We start from the raw sequence: 17901 nt of genomic DNA, 5'->3' as shown, positions 1-17901 counted from the left end.
GCTATTGTAAAGACTTTATTCATCTAAGAGCGATGAGGAGGCACTGGAGGGTTTGGAGCTGAGGACTGACATGATCTGATCTGTGTTTTAACAAGGGATCCCTGGGGGCTGCTGAACTGGGAATAGGATAGAAGCAAGGGTGGAAGCAGGGAGACCAGTTTAGGGGAGAGAAGATGATGATGGTTGGGATCATGGTGAGATCAGAGGAAGTAGGAGGGAGAGAGAAGATACTGGACAAATTTTCAGGGTAGAACCTACAGGATTTACTGATAGATCAGACACGGGATGTGACGGAAAGAAGTCAAGGGATCTTGGAGATCCCTCCCTACCAGATAACAAGAAAAACACGAAATATTTACACAACAAGAAGAAGATCACATTTGCTATATTATGAAAATAAGTACTTAAACACTTCACATAATTCCCTCCACGTTTGAACCACCACCCCTCCCCAGCCATGGTGACATCAGGGAGGCCAGGTGCGCAAGTCTCTCCACGGTCAGCCCCGCCCAGGCCCGCCCCTGGAGCCCAGGCCTCGCCCCTGGCCGCCCTGGCCCCGCCCACCAGGCCCCGCCCTTGTTGCCATGGTGATCACCGGCGCTCGGGCCGCGTCCCGGAGTCTCCCGCGAGGCTCTGGTTGCTATGGTGATCGTGGCGCAAGGCGCTGGCGGAACACTTTTGGCTGTGAGCCCCATCCCCGACGTCCCGGATTCGTCAGACGCTAGCCTGTCCCGCGTGGTGCTCGTTGCCATGGTGATCGCGGCCACTGGACCCTCCGGACTAGGCAGCGTCAGGAGCCTCTGCAGCCGCCGCAGGTGAGTCAGCCGCCCCTTCGGACTCACCCTCTCCCGCCCGCGTGATCCCCCGCCCACCTCCCACTGCATAACCTGAAAGCGGCCTGGGCCCCGGGCCTCCTCGTTTCTTGACCGCACACCCCGGGCCCCCAGTGCTGGTCTGGGGAGAGACGGTCCGATGCGGAGGACCACAGGCCTCTCTCGGTCAAGGCCACCCAGTGGGGAGGGGGCGGGAGGGAGAAGGAGCCGGGGCTGTGGAATAGGCGGGAGGGGCCCGGTGCCGGCTGGGGTGGTTCTGGGAAAGGCCTGTGGGCTGAACCCTGAGGTCCCTGCATACCCACAGTCTTCATCCCTTAAGGGGCAGGAGCAGGGGACCCCTCCCCACTCTACTTCCTCTGCCCGGGCTGTGTGCACAGCCTGGCGACTGTGCTCCCTCACTCAGCCCAGAGCTGAGCTCAGGGAGGGGCCACTCCTGGTGGACATCGGGCAGGAGACTCAGGTCTCCTCGACTCCCAGGCCGGGTGGCAGGCCTGGTACCCGCCCCCGTGCCCCAACACACACTGCCTGCAGATTGGAGAGATGACCCCTGGCATCCCGACATTCCTGACAGAGAAGGAGGCTTGGACCTGTTTTCAAAGCTACTGCAACGTTAGGCATCAACTCTGGGGGAGTCCCCAGGGATTTGCACAGCTCCCTAACTCTCTTCCCCCTGTTGGGGCCACAGGACTCCCTGGAAGGATGAGGTCCTCTGTGATGCCTTTGGGGCCCACTGTGAGCCAGGACCGCGTCATCACCAGCTTCCCTAAGGTAGGGAGGCATTACGCCAGCCCTTGATATGTGCACTACTCTCCGGACACCATGCCCTCATCCGGCTTTCCCCACCTCACTCACCACTGGAAACAAAGCAGGTGAATCGGGGAGGTCAGTCCCTCACTGACAGACCCCAGGGACTCAGCAAGCAGACTTCTTGAGAAGCTTGGCGTTGACTTGCCCAAGGTGGGCCAGCAAGTGAAAGGTGACACCAGGAGGCAGTGTGGCATGGATGTTAAGGGCACAGACTTTGCAGTCAGACTGTCCTGGGTGTGAATCCTGCATGTCATTAAGCTGTGTGACCGCGGGCAAGTTACTCAACCTCTCAGAGCCGCTGGTACAGAAGAATAATTCCTCTCACATTGGGTGTCTGGCTCATGGTAAAAGGGAGCTCCCTTGCCCAAGTGTGGTCACTGTTTTTCTCATTTTAATTATGACATTATCAAACAGCACTCCAGTTTCCTGACACCAAATCCAAAGTTCTCACCCCTTACCATTCTGCTTTCTGTCCTTGCTGGAAACTCACAGCTCTCTTCCATCTGTATTAAAATCCATTATTAATCACAGCAGGGGATGCAAATCCGCACAGCCTCCCAAGGGGGCAGCGGGATAATGTCTCCCAGCACTGCAGATGCTCCTGCCTACCCTCTGCTCCAGCCGCTCAGGGCCAGGCACTGCAGCAATTTGTAAAGTAGAAGGTCAGACACAACATAATGTCCTCGAGAGGGGGCCACTTAGACAGCAAAATGCTGCTTCTTGACACAGACTCTGGGAGGCATGAGCACCTCTCAGGGGCTGATGCACAATGAGAGCCAAAGTAAGCTGTTGAGCACCACGTGTGAGAAAAGGAGCAGGAGAAAAGAAATGCACGTGTTTGCTTCTACGTGCAGGGTATCTGGAAGGATGCTTAAGATCCTGCCATCAGTGGTTGGCGCTGTGTGTGGGGGGAGAAATCCTCTCTTTTGAGTCTTGAAATCTGTGCCCAGGCTGGTGGGGGAAGGAGGGTAGGCTCTGGGTATTTGGGGTCCGCAGTCATTCCTCTTCCCCCTCTCCTGCCTTCTCCCCCACCCCGAGTTCTGTCTCCAACATGCACAGAGAAAGCCTCGGTGCCTTAGACCCGTGGACAGTGCCCCCAGGACTTTCCATCTCATCAGAGGCCCAGGCAGCTGCTTCTCTTCTGAACTTGACAGTGGTGACTGGGGATGACGGGGACTGGGGTTAAAAAGCCAAAAGAAGGGAAGCGTGATCGGCACAAAACAGTCCCGGTCTCATGGGATGAAGGACCCCAATTACAAAGTGGGATGAGGCTCAGAGAGGTAGGGAGGACTGCCTGAGGTCACACAGCTGGGTGTGGGGGAGCCCAGACTTGACCCGACCGTGGCCGACTGCAGAGCTCTGACGTTTCCCCACCTTGGGAGGCAGGCTAGGGCATCCCTGCTTCCACAGAAGGTGAGATTCTCCCCCAACTGCCTGTGGCCAAGTTCATCCCACACTCCAGGGCCACAGCACTTCAGACCCGAGCAATTCATGGTCAGGTGGGGCCAGTCCTTCCTTCACCCCATGTGCCTCGGTTTCCCTCTGTGCACTTCCTGCCAGCCTTCCCTAGCACACTTCTCCAATCTGTCCCAAGTGCTGGGACCCCTCTACTGACCGCCGTGTCTTGGCCGGCCCCCAGCTTGACACTGACACGGAAGTGGACGGAAAAGCAGCCAGGTTTCCCGAGAGGTGGCCACACATCTTCGCGTGGCCGGGGGCCCTGGGCTGAGTGCTGATTTGCACTGCCCACTTGCTCCTCCAGTGAGCAGACCAAGAGGTGCCGTGAGGGGTGTCCCCACCTTACAGATGAGGACATGGGCTCTGTGAGGTCCCACCCTCACCCTTGGCCGAGCTCCTTCACCGTCCCTGCTGCCTTGGTCACACAGAGCCGAGAGGGCAGGTGGACCAGGGCAGAGCCACAGGGGCCCTGAAGGACAGAGGGGTGGCCCAGGGACCACAGCAGAGCACAGCAGCCGTCTCCAGCATGGCCTGCTCCCACATCCTGGCCATGCCCCACACTTAGCCTTGGCCAATCTGACCGCAAAACGTAATGGTCACCTTTCATTTGTTTAATATCATTTTTTCTAATTATAGAACAAACCTGCATTCGATAAGTGTCATGGCGTCTTTGCTGAGCACTTAGTATGTATGTGCCAGACCAGCTCTGCGCTGGTGGCTTCACAAATATAACCTCGTTTTATGCCCCCAAGTCCCTGAGGTTTTCCAGATGCAGAAACTGAAATTCAGAGACATGAGGCAACTACCCAGGGTCACACAGCAGCTGAGGGTGGACACAGGGGTCCTGCTCTTAGACCACTACCCAGTTCTGCCTTCTGAAAAATGTGGAAGGTGAAAGTGCCTTCCAGGACATTTTCCATGCACAGATATACATATTTTTAAAACAAAAATGGCATCAGAGATCCATAGAAGGTGTAGGAGGATCTTGGCGCTAAAAGGGCCCTTACAGCCCACCCCTCCTCTCACTGGAAGAGGCCCAGAGGGGGCAGAGGGTTGATACACCCACAGCAAGGGCACAGCTGTCCCCAGCGGGACACAGCTCTCTGGATCCCCGCCTGGGCTCCCTGGTGTGTCCTGGTCCCACTGCTCCTCCTCGGGGCTCACAAGACCCTGGAGTCTTAGGAGTCGCTGACAAGGTAGAGGACGGATGTGACAGAGGCTCAGGAAGGAGGGAGCTCTGGGAAGTAAGTCACACCTGCTGCCCGCTTGGCGAGCTTTGCAGGGTGATGTGCCCACCTGTCTGTCTCTTTGTCTGTCTGTCTTGTTTCCAGTGGTACACGCCCGCTGCCTGCCTGCAGCTCCGGGAGCACTTCCACGGGCAGGTCAGCGCCGCCTGCCAGCACAGGAATACAGGGACCGTCGGGTGAGTGCCGGCTTGGCCAGGGGAGGGTGGGGAGGACCGAGCGCACGTGTGAGTGTGTGGATGCACATGTGAGCCTCGTACACAGACCACGCGGGCGCCGCCACCCCGTACAGGCCTGAGGAGCATCAGCCATTTATCCGGCTTTACCTGCCGCACCTGCTGCAGGAACAGCTCCCCCCTCGGTGAGGCCGGCACCGAGGTCTGAGCACAGCTGTTCCCTCCAGAAGCATTTCCTGCCCTTCAGGCCTCAGACTTAGTGTTGGGTCCCCGGGGTCTCCTCTGAGTCCCCACCACACCTGCCCCCTTGCCCAGGCGGAGCGGGTGCCCCCCGCACCGTGCTCCTGAACTCCGCGCTGGGTTCCTCGCCAGGCCACACGCAGGAAGGAGAGGCACGTATGCGCCCCGTCCCTGCCTCAGGGCGCCTGGCACTGCGGCACAGGTGTCCTGCCGTGGTCACACCTTCTTAGCAAACAGGTGCGGGGTCCTGCTTCCGCCCTGCATCCTGAGGGGCTCATGGTCTGCTCAGGGAGAAGGCTGAGCTCAAAAGTCACATGGGGACAGTGAAGCCAGGATGGCCGAGGTGGCCATGGTCACGGGCTGAGCATGGCGGCAGCTGCTGGGGGAGTGCTGGTTCCACACCAGGGGCTTCCCACCAAGGAGCTCCCAACCCTTCCCCACACTCAGTGCTGGGAGGCCAGGAAACTGGGGCACAGGGGAACCCAGTGGCCCTGCGGCAGCACCTTTACTCCTCCTGAGAAGCAGAGCCAGGGCCACCTGCTCCAGAACTAGCGGCGCAGGGAATTCCCTGGCTGTCCAGTGGTTAGGACTCTGTGCTTTCACTGCCGCGGTCTGGGTTCGATCCCTGGTCAGGGAACTAAGATCCCGCAAGCCTCGTGGGTGTGGCCAAAAACAAAACAAAACAAAACACCAGACACACACACACACACACACACACACACACACATATAGAACTAGCAGTGCAGATGCAGCGCCGAGGTAGGGGACGCAGGCAGGGGTACAGGGCCTGGGGCTGTGTGCCTGCCAGGACACCACCATCACCCTGGAGGGCGTTCCAGGGCCAGGCAGGCTGGGGGCATGTCGTGGACTCAGGTCTGCACGCCTGGGCCATGGCTCTAAGGTTCTCAGGCTCCCTGGGGAGGGGGGACCCTGCTCACCTAGAGCAGCCACCCCTCCCTCTGTATGTGTCCTGCACTTGCACAGCAGCATTCCTGGGACTGCAGGTCACGCCCAAACCACCAGCCTCCTCCACCTGCAGACAGCAAGAGGGCACCTCTGTGTCACCTGGTGACTTGGTGCAGCTCACCTGGCCACGTCTTCGAGGGAGGGGCAGTGTCTACTCTGCTCCCAGGCAGCAGCTAGTTCTGGAGCAGGTGGCCCAGCTTGGACACAGGCCCACCTGGGACTCTTCCCGCTGCTCCCTCAGCCCAAGACTCAGCCTCCCATGGTGCCCATTTGTGATTCTCATGGCAGGGACGTGGACCCAGTGGGGTCAGGGGTACAGAGTCCCCAGAACAAATGCAGGTCCTCCTGCCCTCCCCTCTGAGGGCCAGCGAGGGGGACAGACATCCCAGAGTGTGTCACAGGTGACCTGTCCCCATCACGAGTGGGGAACGCAGGGAAGGAGGGGCCCGTGTGCGTGAAGATGCTCTCGTGACCGCGCCTGAGAGCACCGCGCCATACTCCTCACAGGCTCAAACTCTCCAAGGTGGTTGTGGTCGGCGACCTCTACGTGGGCAAGACCAGCCTCATCCACAGGTGCGCCACCGGCCCGGGAGGCTCCGTCACATGTCGTAGTGGAGACCATGTGGCTGCTGGGAGGGGGTGCAAGAAATCCGGGAGATGGTGGGTCCGCGGGGAGTGCGGCGTCCTAGGAGCCTGGCGTTGGCCACACCATCCCCTCCACAGGCTCCCCTCCCTGCCCTCCCTGCCAGCAGACGCGATACTTTTCACTGCCTTGATCCACTTGTTGGTCTCCTGCTGCCTCAGCCTCTCTCCCCACGGAGTTCCCGCTGGCAGCTCCGTCGCCCATGGCCTATCTCTGTGGCCCATCTCCATAGCCATCACCACCTGGTCTTCCCTGAGGGCGGACTTTCACTGTCAGGAGTGAAGCCTCCACACGCGGCCTCTGATGGCTTCCTCGGCCCCCACAGGTTCTGCAAGAATGTTTTCGACCGTGACTACAAGGCCACCATCGGGGTGGACTTTGAGATGGAGCGCTTTGAGGTCGCCGGGATCCCCTTCAGCCTCCAGATGTAAGTCACCGTGCCTCGTGCGTTTCCCATCATATGGTTGTGGAGGGCTTCGCGGAGACGCCGGGGAGACCCCGGGGAAGCCCTCGGCGAGCGGGCAGGAAGCCCCGGGCAGTTTTGAAGCTGGGCTCTCTGCTGCCCCAGTCCCTGCAGCCTGATGTGCCCGCCCCCGCCCCCAGCCTCCCCTGGTGCTCCCCGCGGCCCCTCTGTGATCCCACTTGCCAGGCCAGCAGCGCGGCCTCCGGCAAGTCACTTCAGCCCTCCAGCCTCTGTTCCCACCTGAAAAACGGGGCCAAAACCGTTCCCTGCATGCTGGGCTCTAGCGGAGGCCACACGGTCCACAGGCCTTACTGGGGCCTGACGCTCCCCCGTCTCTCTCCCTCTGTCTGTGTGTCTGTCTCCTCCCTGCCAGACCCCATGCCTTGGCCTCTCAGGGACACACACACCCCCCACCCCCGGCTTCGGCCCCTCCCCTCTAGTTTCCCTCAGAATAGCCCAGGGTCTCCCCCCAGCCTCATGCTTTCCCACCAGAGCCACTCTCCTCCGGCACCTGCTGGTCTCCAGCCCGGCCCTCTCCTGCGTGGCTGCCCCTGCGGGCATTCCCTGGGCCTCCGTCTGGTCCCCTCCTCCTGCGCTGTCCCTGGTGCTCACCCCTGCTCCCTGGATTCACTCCTCAGGCCTCCATGCCCCGGGCTGGGCCTGGGATCGCGGTGATTGGGGTGATCGCGGTGATCGCGGTGGAGCTCGCCCCCTTGTGGACTTCAGCTCCTAATGTTTCGAGACAGTGCCCGCTCCTCTGAGACCAGCCCCAGTGCAGTCCTGGAGCAGATGGTACCACCAAACCTCGCCCAAGGGGGTGTACAGGGTCAGACCAGAGCAGAAGAGGCTGTGAAGACACAGGGCTGCAGGACCGAGGGGATGAGGAGGCAGGAGAGTGAAGCAGCACGAGCTGCTGGGGGCAGCTGTGTCTAATTAGAGGGCCCAGGAGGAAGCAGGGGGCTCTCCCGGCTCGGCCTCTCCTTGTCCTACACTGAGGCCATTGCCAGCCAACCAACTGGCCCCACCGCCAGGCCACCCTCCCAGCTCCCACCCAGAGTATTCTTCAGAAGTGGAAATGTGAATGAATTAATGAAAGAGCCAAACAGTTCTGCATCATGCTGGATCACTTGGAAAATTTTCAGATTATTGGTGTCTTGTTCATGGCTTGTCTACTTGTTAGTTTACTGAGAAAACTTAAAGTTTGATGTGTTGATTTTTAAAAAGGGTGGATTTTCAGACTCAGCCCTGCATTTTGACCTCCAGCCTTGTTCTAAACCAGGGCAAGTAGATCTCAGCAGGTAACTTCCTCTATCTTTACTGTGCCCATGGCAGACATCATTAATCAATTGTTGCATTTTTTCCCATGGAGCCAGGGCTCAGCTCCTCCAGAGAGCCAGAGCTAACTGATCAGAGAAGCAAACCATGTCCTTGTTAGACAACGCACCCCACCCAGGGAGCTGAGCGTCCCCTCCACTGCCATGGGGAAGGTGGAGCCACACCCCAGTCACACATGAGCAAGTGGCAGAGCCCCAGTCCCATTCCCGGGGTCGCCTCTACAGGTGGACTTTCACATCTTGAGAGCAGCCACATCAGGGAGCACATTCTCTTTTTTATGGCACAGTCAGAAGGGACTGAGCTACAGCTCCATTCATCTGGGCAGTGGAACTGCTAAGGCCGTGCCCCTCCCCTATGAGCACAGTGCATCCAGAGAGGGGGTTCCCCATGGGCGCCCAAGGAAGGAATCATAAGGAGTTGGGGGTGGGGCTGGCTGGCTGGCAGCAGGCATTTCGTGACACCCATGCAGCTGGTGCGGGCGCGTGGGTCTCCGGCCCAGGGCCCCACAAGCCTGCTGGCTGCAGCCACTGTGATCAATGGCTTAACCTGCCACCTCTCCGTTTCCCTTTTTCTCTCTCTCTCCCTCTCTCTCTCTCTCCCCCTCCCTCTCGGTCACGGCACAGCTGGGACACAGCAGGACAGGAGAAGTTCAAGTGCATCGCCTCTGCCTACTACCGGGGTGCCCAGGGTGAGCAGCCGGGTGACGGCAACAGTGGGGCCTCAACCATGTGCAGCAGGGGCTCCCCGTGAATTCCCTGCCGGGCGCACAGCGAGAAGCCCAGGTCTTCCATGCAGGCACCAAATCTGTCCTCTGAGAGCCACTGAGGAAACATGGGGCGGGTCCTCGTCTTCCAGCCAGGCCCAGGCCAGCCTCGGCAGCCACGCGCTTTAGGGATCCATGGTGGTGGGTGCTACCTGAAAGTCTCAGCCCCAGTTTCAGCTCAGAAAGATGCTCAGAGCGGGGAGTGCTTGTGCAGAGACCCCAGAAAGAAGAGCAGAGTCAACTCAGGAGCAGGGGGGCGGGGCTTGGCTGGAGGGGAGGAGTGGAGGTGGGCCCCCAGGTGGGGGCCAGCGGGGCTCCTCGCCCACCACATCCTTGTTGAGGGCGCCCCAGCCCTGAGCAGGCCTCCCGGTCAGCAGGCAGTGGCAGCATAAGCCCCCTCCTCTGACCAGGAAGAAGAGAGAAAGGGTTTCAGTGAGAGGTAAGAGCAAGCGGTCCGAGGCATCCAAACCGGACTCAGATGATGAGGTACAGTTAGGTCCACTCAACAATGATGTTAAAAGTCACATTTTCACTAAGGTTTGAAAAAAGCAAAAACAGGAAACCACGAGCACCTTGGCTGTGGATTGGAATAACAGCTCTGCCACGTCTGCTGTGGCCTCTCTTCTCGGGGGGATGACACCCCCTGGGAATAAGGCGTGAAGCGCCTGGCACAGCCCTGCAGACAGCAGCCCGGCCACGGTCACCACCACCATCAGCTTCTTCCTTCACTTCTCAGCCCCTCTGCCAGGGCGGGGCGCGTGGGTGGGCCTCCTGCAGCCTTCAGCCAAGGTGCAGAGGGAGGCCCACGTCCAGCCCGGCTCACACCCCTGGGGCCAGAAGAGAGCAGGCCCTCTGGAATGCTCTCCACATGGGGCCACCCAGGGCACAGGGGACCAGACAGGGCAGTGATGAGAGGAGCTGGGGAGAGGGGGCTGCATCTCCCAATTTCCTGCCCACCCTGCTCCTCAGAAATTGTTCCCCTGAAGCTGGTCGTTGCTAATCGCCCGCACGACCATAGCTGCCAGTGGGGGAAAGTCTGCCCCACGTCAGGCCCTGGGCCAAGAGCTTTAAAACAGCTGCTCCAGCTTAGTCTTCAGAGCTACCCTGAGAGCTAGAGGTAGCTGTGGTCCTCACCATGTCACAGACGAAGGCTGAGGCTCTCAGCGTCAAGGCCTCACCCGCACTCCCTCAGCCGTAAGAGGCAGAGGGGAGATTTGAACACAGGGGCTCACCTTGCCTCCCTGGAGCCCCCTGTGGCTGGGCCGCTGGGTGTGGATCAGAGTGGGGGGCTGGGTCCCCAGGGCGGCCATGGGTGTCTCCCTCCCAGCCTCCGTCATCCCCATCAGTTCCGCGGGAGCCCCCTTGTCACGCCGTGTTTGCCTCCCCCGTCACTGACCGGCTCCTGACTCCCCCCTCCACCCCATGCAGTGATCATCACGGCCTTTGACCTCACTGACATGCAGACCCTGGAGCACACCAGGCAAGTCTGGGGCTCTGCAGCCCCCGTGGGACCCTTGGGCCCAGAAAGCTGCCTGGAGGGCTCCCTAAACCTGGGCCATGAGCTGGGCCCCTGACAGTGGGTACAGGTGACCAAGCTCGCTGGTCAGCACCCGCCACCCACGGGCCGATGACTGTTGGCTGCCTTTTTATCCTTCAAGATCTGCAGCTACAGCAGAAGGCAGGGCCAGCTGGGCCTGTGGCCAGCGCAGAATGGCGCACACTGGCTTCAGTGCTCTGCTGTTGTCATCTTGAAAGCCTTACTAATTTGTGGCGAGGGGCCTGGCATATTCACCTCGCCTGGGCCCTGTCTCTGGGGACACAACTGGGCACTTGCTGTCTCAGGCAGAGATCTGGGCAAGAGCCGGGGGTTGGGAATTCCCTGGTGGCCTAATGGTTAGGACTCCGTGCTTTCACCGCCATGGTACAGGTTCGATCCCTGGTCAGGGAACTAAGATCCCAAAAGACGCACAGCACGGCCAAAAAAAAAAAAAAACTTTTTTTAATTAAAAAAAAAAGAGCCAGTGTTCATCAGCTGACGGACCAGAGCCCCTTCACCTTGCTTTTGTTTGGGGTGTTCACAGCCGCATCTCCAGCCCTGTGAGGGAGGCCAGGCTGGTCACTCCAGTTGGTGACAGTGCAGGACTCACCCAGGGCGAGGGTAGAGCCATGGCCGGGACGGGGCCTTCATCTCCCACTACAGCGCTCCTGCGTCCCCACCCAACCGAGGCCCCCGAGGCCAGCTCGGGTCAAGCTCCCCTCCTTGCAACCCCCGGCCCTGGGAGGACCCGGGCTTCACCCCATCCTGGCTTCCTCAGCCCCTGGGGGGCTGGGTGCCGTCTCTGCCTGTCCCCCACGTTCCAGGCAGTGGCTGGAGGACGCGCTGAGGGAGAATGAACCAGGCGCCTGCTTCCTGTTCCTCGTGGGGACCAAGAAGGACCTTCTGGTGAGCGGAGCGGGTCAGGGCCAGGGGCGGCCTCGGGAAACGCGGCCCCTTCAGCCTGGGCTTGCAGAGCAGAGGGTGACTCGGATGTGTCTAGGTGGGAACTTGCAGGCGGGGATCTGAAAGCAGGGGCACTCGGTTCCCAGTGCTCGGGGCTCGTCCCATCAGGGAGGGACACTGGCGCTCAGACTCGCCTGGGACCGCCGGGCTCACCTCTGGGCAGGTGCCGAGGCCCGGGGAGCTGGGTCAGCAGGGCCGCTTCTCCTAGTCAGGGGCCGCGTGCAAGCAGGCGGAGGCGGAGGCCGTGCGCCTGGCCAACGAGATGCAGGCCGAGTACTGGTCTGTGTCAGCCAAGACCGGTGAGTGGGCGCGGGGCTGCCGCCATGGTGATCGGGGGTGGGGGGCCCTGCCCTGGATGGGAGGAGTGGCACACCTGTGTTCTCTAGTGAGACCCCCGCGGCTGCTGTGGGGCACATCCATCCCGTCCCTGTGAGGTCACGTCCAGAGTCTCAGGGAGGCAGTGGTGGGGCTGGGGTTGGAACGCAGCCTCACCTGTAACCACACCATCCTCCTGCCCCTGACCTGGTACAGGTGGGAGGGGCCAGTGACCGGCTGTCCCTCCCTTCCCCAGGTGTCATCATAGAAGGCACTCAAACATCCCTCACGGCCCCCCAGCCCTCCCCCACACCCCACCCAGTCTGCCCCAGCCTCGCTGGGTCTCCGGGCCCTGAGCTGCCCTCGCCCACAGGCACTGCTTACCCCGGCCCCCAACGCCTCTGAGCCTCATCATCCTCATCTGGGAAGTGGGGTGTTGCTGTCAATCTCGTTTTATTTTTAATGGAAAAACGTGTTTTAAATGATAAAAGCCATATGATTCACTGAGGAAAAATGAGAAAATGCAGAGAAGCAAGGAACAGATTTTGAAAACAGGTTGTTGGGGGGATGAAATGAAATAACTTTCAGTGCCTGGGGCACAGTAGGCCCCAAGGCTGTGGGGACTCGGGAATTACACCTGGGAGTCCTTACCCCGGGCGAGGGGCCACCGTGGACACCTGCCCAGGGGTTGGGTGAGGCAGCAGGAGTGCGAGTGGAAGTACCACCTCCAGCCCAACACAAAAAGGTGGCAGCCCCCATGTCCAGTTCCCTCTGCTCCTTCCTGACGGTGTCCCTGAGGCTGTGAGAACCCACCCTCTTATTGGAGTAACAGCATGTTCCCTGAGAGCTCCCTATGGGCCAAGAAGGACTGCCCTGTGCGGTGGTATAGGTTGTTAACTGCACAAGGGCAGTATGCGTGTCGGGGGCTGGGCCCGGCCCTGTGCCCAGATGGGTGGTCTTGTCCTCCTGGCGGAGGAGGCACAAAGACCCCACATGGGGGCCAGTGGCTCTAATCCTCATGGCTGCCCGCTGGAGAGGTGCTCAAAGGTTACAGGAAAGCAGGCCCACACAGCTCAGTGCCTGGCCCACGGGTGCTCAGTAGCAATTGATTGGAAGAGTAGATGCCGGGAAACCAGGGCTCAGAGATTTTCAGGAGCGGCCAGGGCAGGTGGCCAGGGTGGGGAGCCCATCCCCTGCACAGCGGGGGGCTGTCCTGGCTCCCACACTGCTGGCTCCCCCACCCCCTACTGCATCCATGGGCAGGGGCAGAGATGGCCGGGGTCATGGCTGTCCCGTGCCCACAGGGGAGAATGTGAAGGCGTTTTTCAGCCGCGTGGCCGCCCTGGCCTTTGAGCACTCGGTGCTGCAGGACCTGGAGCGGAGGAGCAGTGCCCGGCCGCAGGTCGGCGACGGGGACATCATCCGTACGTGCAGGTGATGGGCCGGGCTGGGGAGAGGCTTGCGGCCTGAAATCCGCGTCCACCACCCTCCGGCCCAAGACTCAACCATTCCCTTGGCTTGTCGCCCTCTGCTCTTGGCTCCTGGCTGCCCCTTCCCCCATCCCTCTGACCTCCAGCCTGCAGCCTCCCTGCCCACCTGCCAGCTCAGACGCCCACCCCCATCAGCTGCAGGTGCCTGGTTGATGCCAGGTGACTTCTCCCCTCATTACAGGGATGGAGGGACACCCACCCGAGACCCAGGACAGCAAGAGGCCCTCCAGCCCAGGTTGCTGTTAGCTGAGCCTGCGTCAGAGGCCTCCACTGCCTGCATGCGTGTGGGCAGTGCCTCCAGTGACCTGGAGGGTGACATGGAACACCCACCGTGCTGAGCCCCAGGGCTCCGCCTCTTCTCTTTAGCGGATCGGGAGCCAGGGAAGGCCCCCAGTGGCTGCCCAGCTGGTGGGGGCACTGAGGCTGTCATCTGGAAGGCCAGTTGCACTTACAGAGTCACCCGACAGCCCCCCGGCCCCGGGAGGCTCAGCACCACAGGCACAGACACGTGCCCCCAGGCCCACAGCGCTCGCCCTGGGCACAGTCAGCATCCCCTCGGGCCTCTTCCCCACTTTCCTGGGTCGGCCTCGGAATCCTCCTCATCTCGGTGGTCCAGGCGAGCGGGACTTGCTGAAGTCAAGGCTCCCTGTTTGCTGCAACCCGGATCGGGCAGGAGCACCCAGGCCTCCCCTCCCCAGCTCCCGCCCAGAGCGCCCAGCCCTCTCCATGCCCTCGTGTTGCTCCTCCTCAGGGGCTACTGAGCCCCCACCCACCCCACTCTCCCCAGCCCTGGGTGTGTGCCCCCCAATCCTGCCCTCCATGGCCATAGGCAGGTGGCACGTCTGGCTCCCGCCTGTTTCTCGTAGATGGTGAGCATTTCTCGGGCAGCCAGGTGGTTAGCCGCCGGGAGACTCGGCAGCTTCTGTTCATTCCCCCTTCATTCCCCCTTCACCACACTTTTAGCTCTCCTTTTTTATAGATAGAAGATACTTCTTTATATAAATCACTCCTAAAGGAATGGCATATGTGCTTATTGTGAAACGAGACAGCACAGAGCTCTGCATGCAGTGACAGTCCCTGCGGTCCCGGACGTAAGCCTCGTCTGCAGCGGGTAGGACTCCTGTTCCTACACAGCACGGCCACGACCTCGGCGCCTTGTTTGCTGTTAAACCAGAGTGACCTCTCCCCACGCCCACAGGGCAGGCCGCATTCCGAGGAACTGCCAGAGCGAGCCTGCATGTCCCTTTAGCAGCTGCAGGTTTGCCTTCATGCAGATGGGCCAGAGTCCATTCACCCTGCCCGGCCGTGGGACAGTTGGCTTGTGTCCAGCTTTTAGCTTTTTTTTAACTGAAGTGACCATCCTCATAGTTATAGCTTTGCACACTCGGGATTCCCCACAGAGGCCTTGCTGGGCCTTTGGTGGGCTGGCCCACCAGACCCAGTTTTGAGGGGCAGGCTGTCTCAGGGTGCACCAGGACCGGGTTTGGGGCACACCACAGACAGCGTCAGGATGGCAGACCCTGGTCAGGTGGGCTGGCACCCTCCCGGCTCCGTCCCCCACCCCTCTAGGCCCCAGGACTGGGGGGCGGTAATGCACCCTGCTGTCACTAGCCCCCGAGCCAGGACCACTGTCTCATGTGCACCCACCCCTCCAAATGGCCCTTTGTGAAACTCTCCTCCTGTTGCTCCGTGTGTGCCCAACTGTTCGGTGTTTCTTCTGAAGTGGCAGAACCACTTTGCTGTGGTTCCACTGATACCACGAGTCCACAAAGACATCCTCTACAAGCACTTAAATTTCTGGGGCGGAGACCCAGGGCCTCATGCGAGAGCTTCAGAGCCATCCCGGGCCCCTTCCCTCCTTCGCTTCTCTCACCCTGGCACTCGAGGCCCCTCAGTGGCCGCCCCAGCCCACCCTGCAGGCCCCTGTGCTCCAGCCTTCACCCGTGATCACTAGTCTTTGCAGGTGCCAGGACTCTTCTGTGCCCGGCAGCTCAGGCACGCCTTCTCTGGGAGGACTTCCTGGAGCCCGCATGGCTCCCGCAGCACTTGTTACTTCTGGGTGTGGTGTCCATGTTTGGGCTTCTCCCCCATCCCCCCCTCCACCACCTTGTGGGACCCTAAGAGCCAGGGCAGCAACCCTGTGACCTCATCTCCCCAGCATCTCCTAGACAAAAGGCCCCCGGCAGGTGCTCACCTAGATGTAGTAGGGAGACAGGAATCCCGCTGAGTCTCCCGGCAGACACATTCACTCTCACCAAGATGCCTCTTCTTGAACCTCCTGGGGACAGTCCTGTGCTTGGCCCTCCTCGGTGGCCAGAGGCGGATGTGCCCACTGCTCACTCAGAGGCTCCTGAAGTCAGGCAGCAGCCAGTGAGGGCTGTAGGGGCTCAAGCGTAAGGTCTGTTCCTGGGAGGAGCTTGGTGAGAGCCAGACACAGAAGATTCCAGGGAAAGCCGTGCAGGCCTGGGGAAGGAGTCACATGCAGGCACCACCACTGCCTCCAGCCCATTGGAGGTGGGAATTCTGGCCCATAGCAGGGGCCACCCAGGAATGGGGCCATCCAGCCTCTTGGGGGAGTAGCCAGAACCCCCATTTACTGAGCACTCAGTGGAGGGGGAAGAAGCCCCTTTCATCCCAGTGACCCTGTGGCCTGGGTATCAGGACCTCCTGTCCCCGCCTAACTGGAGAGGAGGCTGAGCACAGAGCCCAGGTGACAGGATGCAGCTGAGCACTTCTCCTCCGCATTCCTGGTCCCTCCTCTGTCTCCGCCTCCCACGCCAGCTTGCAGTCTGATCCCAGCGGGAATCCCACTCCAGGTCCCACACCTGGTCCTCCTCAGGGTCCACAGCAGAGCTAACGAGCTAATCAGTCGCTCCCCATCACACCCTGCTCCCTGAGCCCTGTGATTTTAGTTGGTCCTTCCCCAGCCCCACAGCCACGGGACCAGTCTCTGCAGTGACCCAGAGCAGGGTGGGGGTCTCGGCCTCCTGGCAAGCGGGAGCCTCCCCCTTCCCCGACACTGCTGTGGCCTCTGGAGGGAACGGGGGGCCTCGGATCCACCCAATGCCCACTTCGGCCTGACGATGGGATGGGAGCCACTCCCAGAGGGACTGCGCTCTCCTGAGGGACCCGGGCAGCCTAAGCTGGACACCTGAGGTCACCTGAGATGTAGGTAATGGAGCATGGTGATGGGCAGGGGACCTGCTCCACTCACACCCTCACACAGATAAGAACCTGGGAGAGGCCAGGGTGACAGGCGTTCCTGGCCTGGGGACTACAGAGGGGACTCGGGGACCCAGGAGGCCCAGGGTGGGGACGAGAGGTGGGGTGTGGAGTGGGGGAGATTTCAGAAGCAGCAACAGCTCAGAGAGGGCCCTCATCTTCTGAGCCTTTGGGGCTCCCGGAGACGGGGGCAGGGGGCCCTGGGCGCACGTCACCCAAAGAGGCCCTGAGACGAGACTCTCCCAGCAGCCCCCGGGCTCCTCTGCCATCTGCTGTGGCCTCCCCTGTCACCTCCCATATGTCGGGCAGACAGGGAGCGTGGCTGTCCCACGGCCTCCTTCCAGGCTCCACCCCCTCATCCAGACGCCTCCCAGAATTCAGGGCCAACAGCCACCTGTCTGAGCCTGCGCCCCAGGAGGGAGCAGGGTAGTGCGGCCTGTCCCCAGGCTGCTGTTTGCAGACCCTTCCTTCTGCTCCCTGATCCCCAACAGGTGGATGGCACCCCTGGCCTGAGGGTGCTCTGGGCCTCTGGCCACTGGAAGCCACAGCCTGCACCATGTCACTGGCCGTGCCTTCAGGAACCAGCTCATCTTGTCCCAGCCCCTTCTTCTCTGTGAAGCTGGAAATGGCAGCCTGGGCACTCGGCCGGGATGTCCCCCGCTGCAGGGCTTCATCCAGAATTGATTCTGCAGGAGGTGGTGGAGTTACAGACAAGGGGGCCTGGGAGGAAAGGCCCACAGCTCACTTGTTCAGAGACCTTGGCCAGGGAAGTCCCTCAGAGACCCCGGCTACCCACTCTGGGCCGGGGCTGGTAACCTGGAAGAGGCACCCCGCCAGGCACCATCCAGCACAGAGCAACGAGCAGGGCTAGAGAACAGCTGTATCGATCGCCCCCATTTTCTGATCTTGCCCGCAGCTCCCTGGGGCTGATGGATGACAGATGACAGATGGGGGTCATGTGGCCATATCCCGTTTGGAGGGAGCCCTCCTCTAGCCTCTGCCCCCAAAGCGGGTGGGGAGGAGGGTACAGACAAGGCAGGGAAGGAGCAAAATATGGTCCCCACTTATTGTTGTGTGAGACCATTAGCAGTCACTCCCCATTCCTCCCATCCCCTATCCCCAGGTGACCACCAACCTACTTTCTGTTTCTATAGATTTGTCTATTCTGGACATTTCATGTAAATGGAGTCATACAATATGTGGCCCTTTATGACTGGTTTCTTTCACTTGGCATAAATTTTTTCAAGGTTCATCAATGTTTAGCATGTATTGGTGCTGCATTTTCTTTCATGGTCATATAATATTCCACTGTGATATTCCCATGACGGACGTTGGGGTTGTTTCCATCCCCAGGGTTCTGAGGCATCGGAAATTCTGCGTTCTGTCCAGTAGAGGGGGCCGTTGAGTCCCAGCCGCTCCTTCCAGCAAAGGGACCGGATATCCTCG

At 60.5% G+C, this 17901-nt stretch overlaps 1 protein-coding gene across 4 annotated transcripts; it reads left to right on the top strand.

Moving 5' to 3' along the window:
- The first annotated feature begins 748 nt into the window (after positions 1 to 748).
- On the top strand, positions 749 to 14250 carry RAB36 (RAB36, member RAS oncogene family). 4 transcript variants are annotated; one of them, XM_061169319.1, is made up of 11 exons: positions 749 to 815; positions 1519 to 1601; positions 4430 to 4521; positions 6232 to 6297; positions 6693 to 6794; positions 8789 to 8853; positions 10357 to 10412; positions 11294 to 11371; positions 11637 to 11727; positions 13048 to 13177; positions 13415 to 14250. In XM_061169319.1, exons 2-11 carry the CDS (start codon positions 1533 to 1535, stop codon positions 13569 to 13571), a joined length of 906 nt encoding a protein of 301 aa, XP_061025302.1. In that variant the 5' UTR covers positions 749 to 815; positions 1519 to 1532; the 3' UTR covers positions 13572 to 14250. The 4 variants fall into 4 exon arrangements, with proteins under 4 accessions (XP_061025302.1, XP_061025304.1, XP_061025303.1 ...); XM_061169321.1 differs by having other exon boundaries at positions 13048 to 13167; positions 13415 to 13573; XM_061169320.1 differs by lacking the exon at positions 6232 to 6297.
- Positions 14251 to 17901: the final 3651 nt, after the last annotated feature.

Source organism: Eubalaena glacialis, chromosome 15 (assembly GCF_028564815.1).
Source record: "Eubalaena glacialis isolate mEubGla1 chromosome 15, mEubGla1.1.hap2.+ XY, whole genome shotgun sequence".
Lineage (NCBI taxonomy): Eukaryota > Metazoa > Chordata > Mammalia > Artiodactyla > Balaenidae > Eubalaena > Eubalaena glacialis.
Note: the sequence above shows the minus strand (reverse complement) of the source record. Positions and strands in the feature narration are given on the sequence as shown.

Excerpts from the sequence above, each read along its gene's own strand:
- RAB36 (XM_061169319.1), top strand. The coding sequence starts at position 1,533 with ATGAGGTCCTCTGTGATGCCTTTGGGGCCCACTGTGAGCCAGGACCGC. Across the intron at positions 8,854-10,356 it reads CTACTACCGGGGTGCCCAGG|TGATCATCACGGCCTTTGAC; the intron begins GTGAGCAGCCGG and ends CACCCCATGCAG. Across the intron at positions 11,372-11,636 it reads GGACCAAGAAGGACCTTCTG|TCAGGGGCCGCGTGCAAGCA; the intron begins GTGAGCGGAGCG and ends CGCTTCTCCTAG.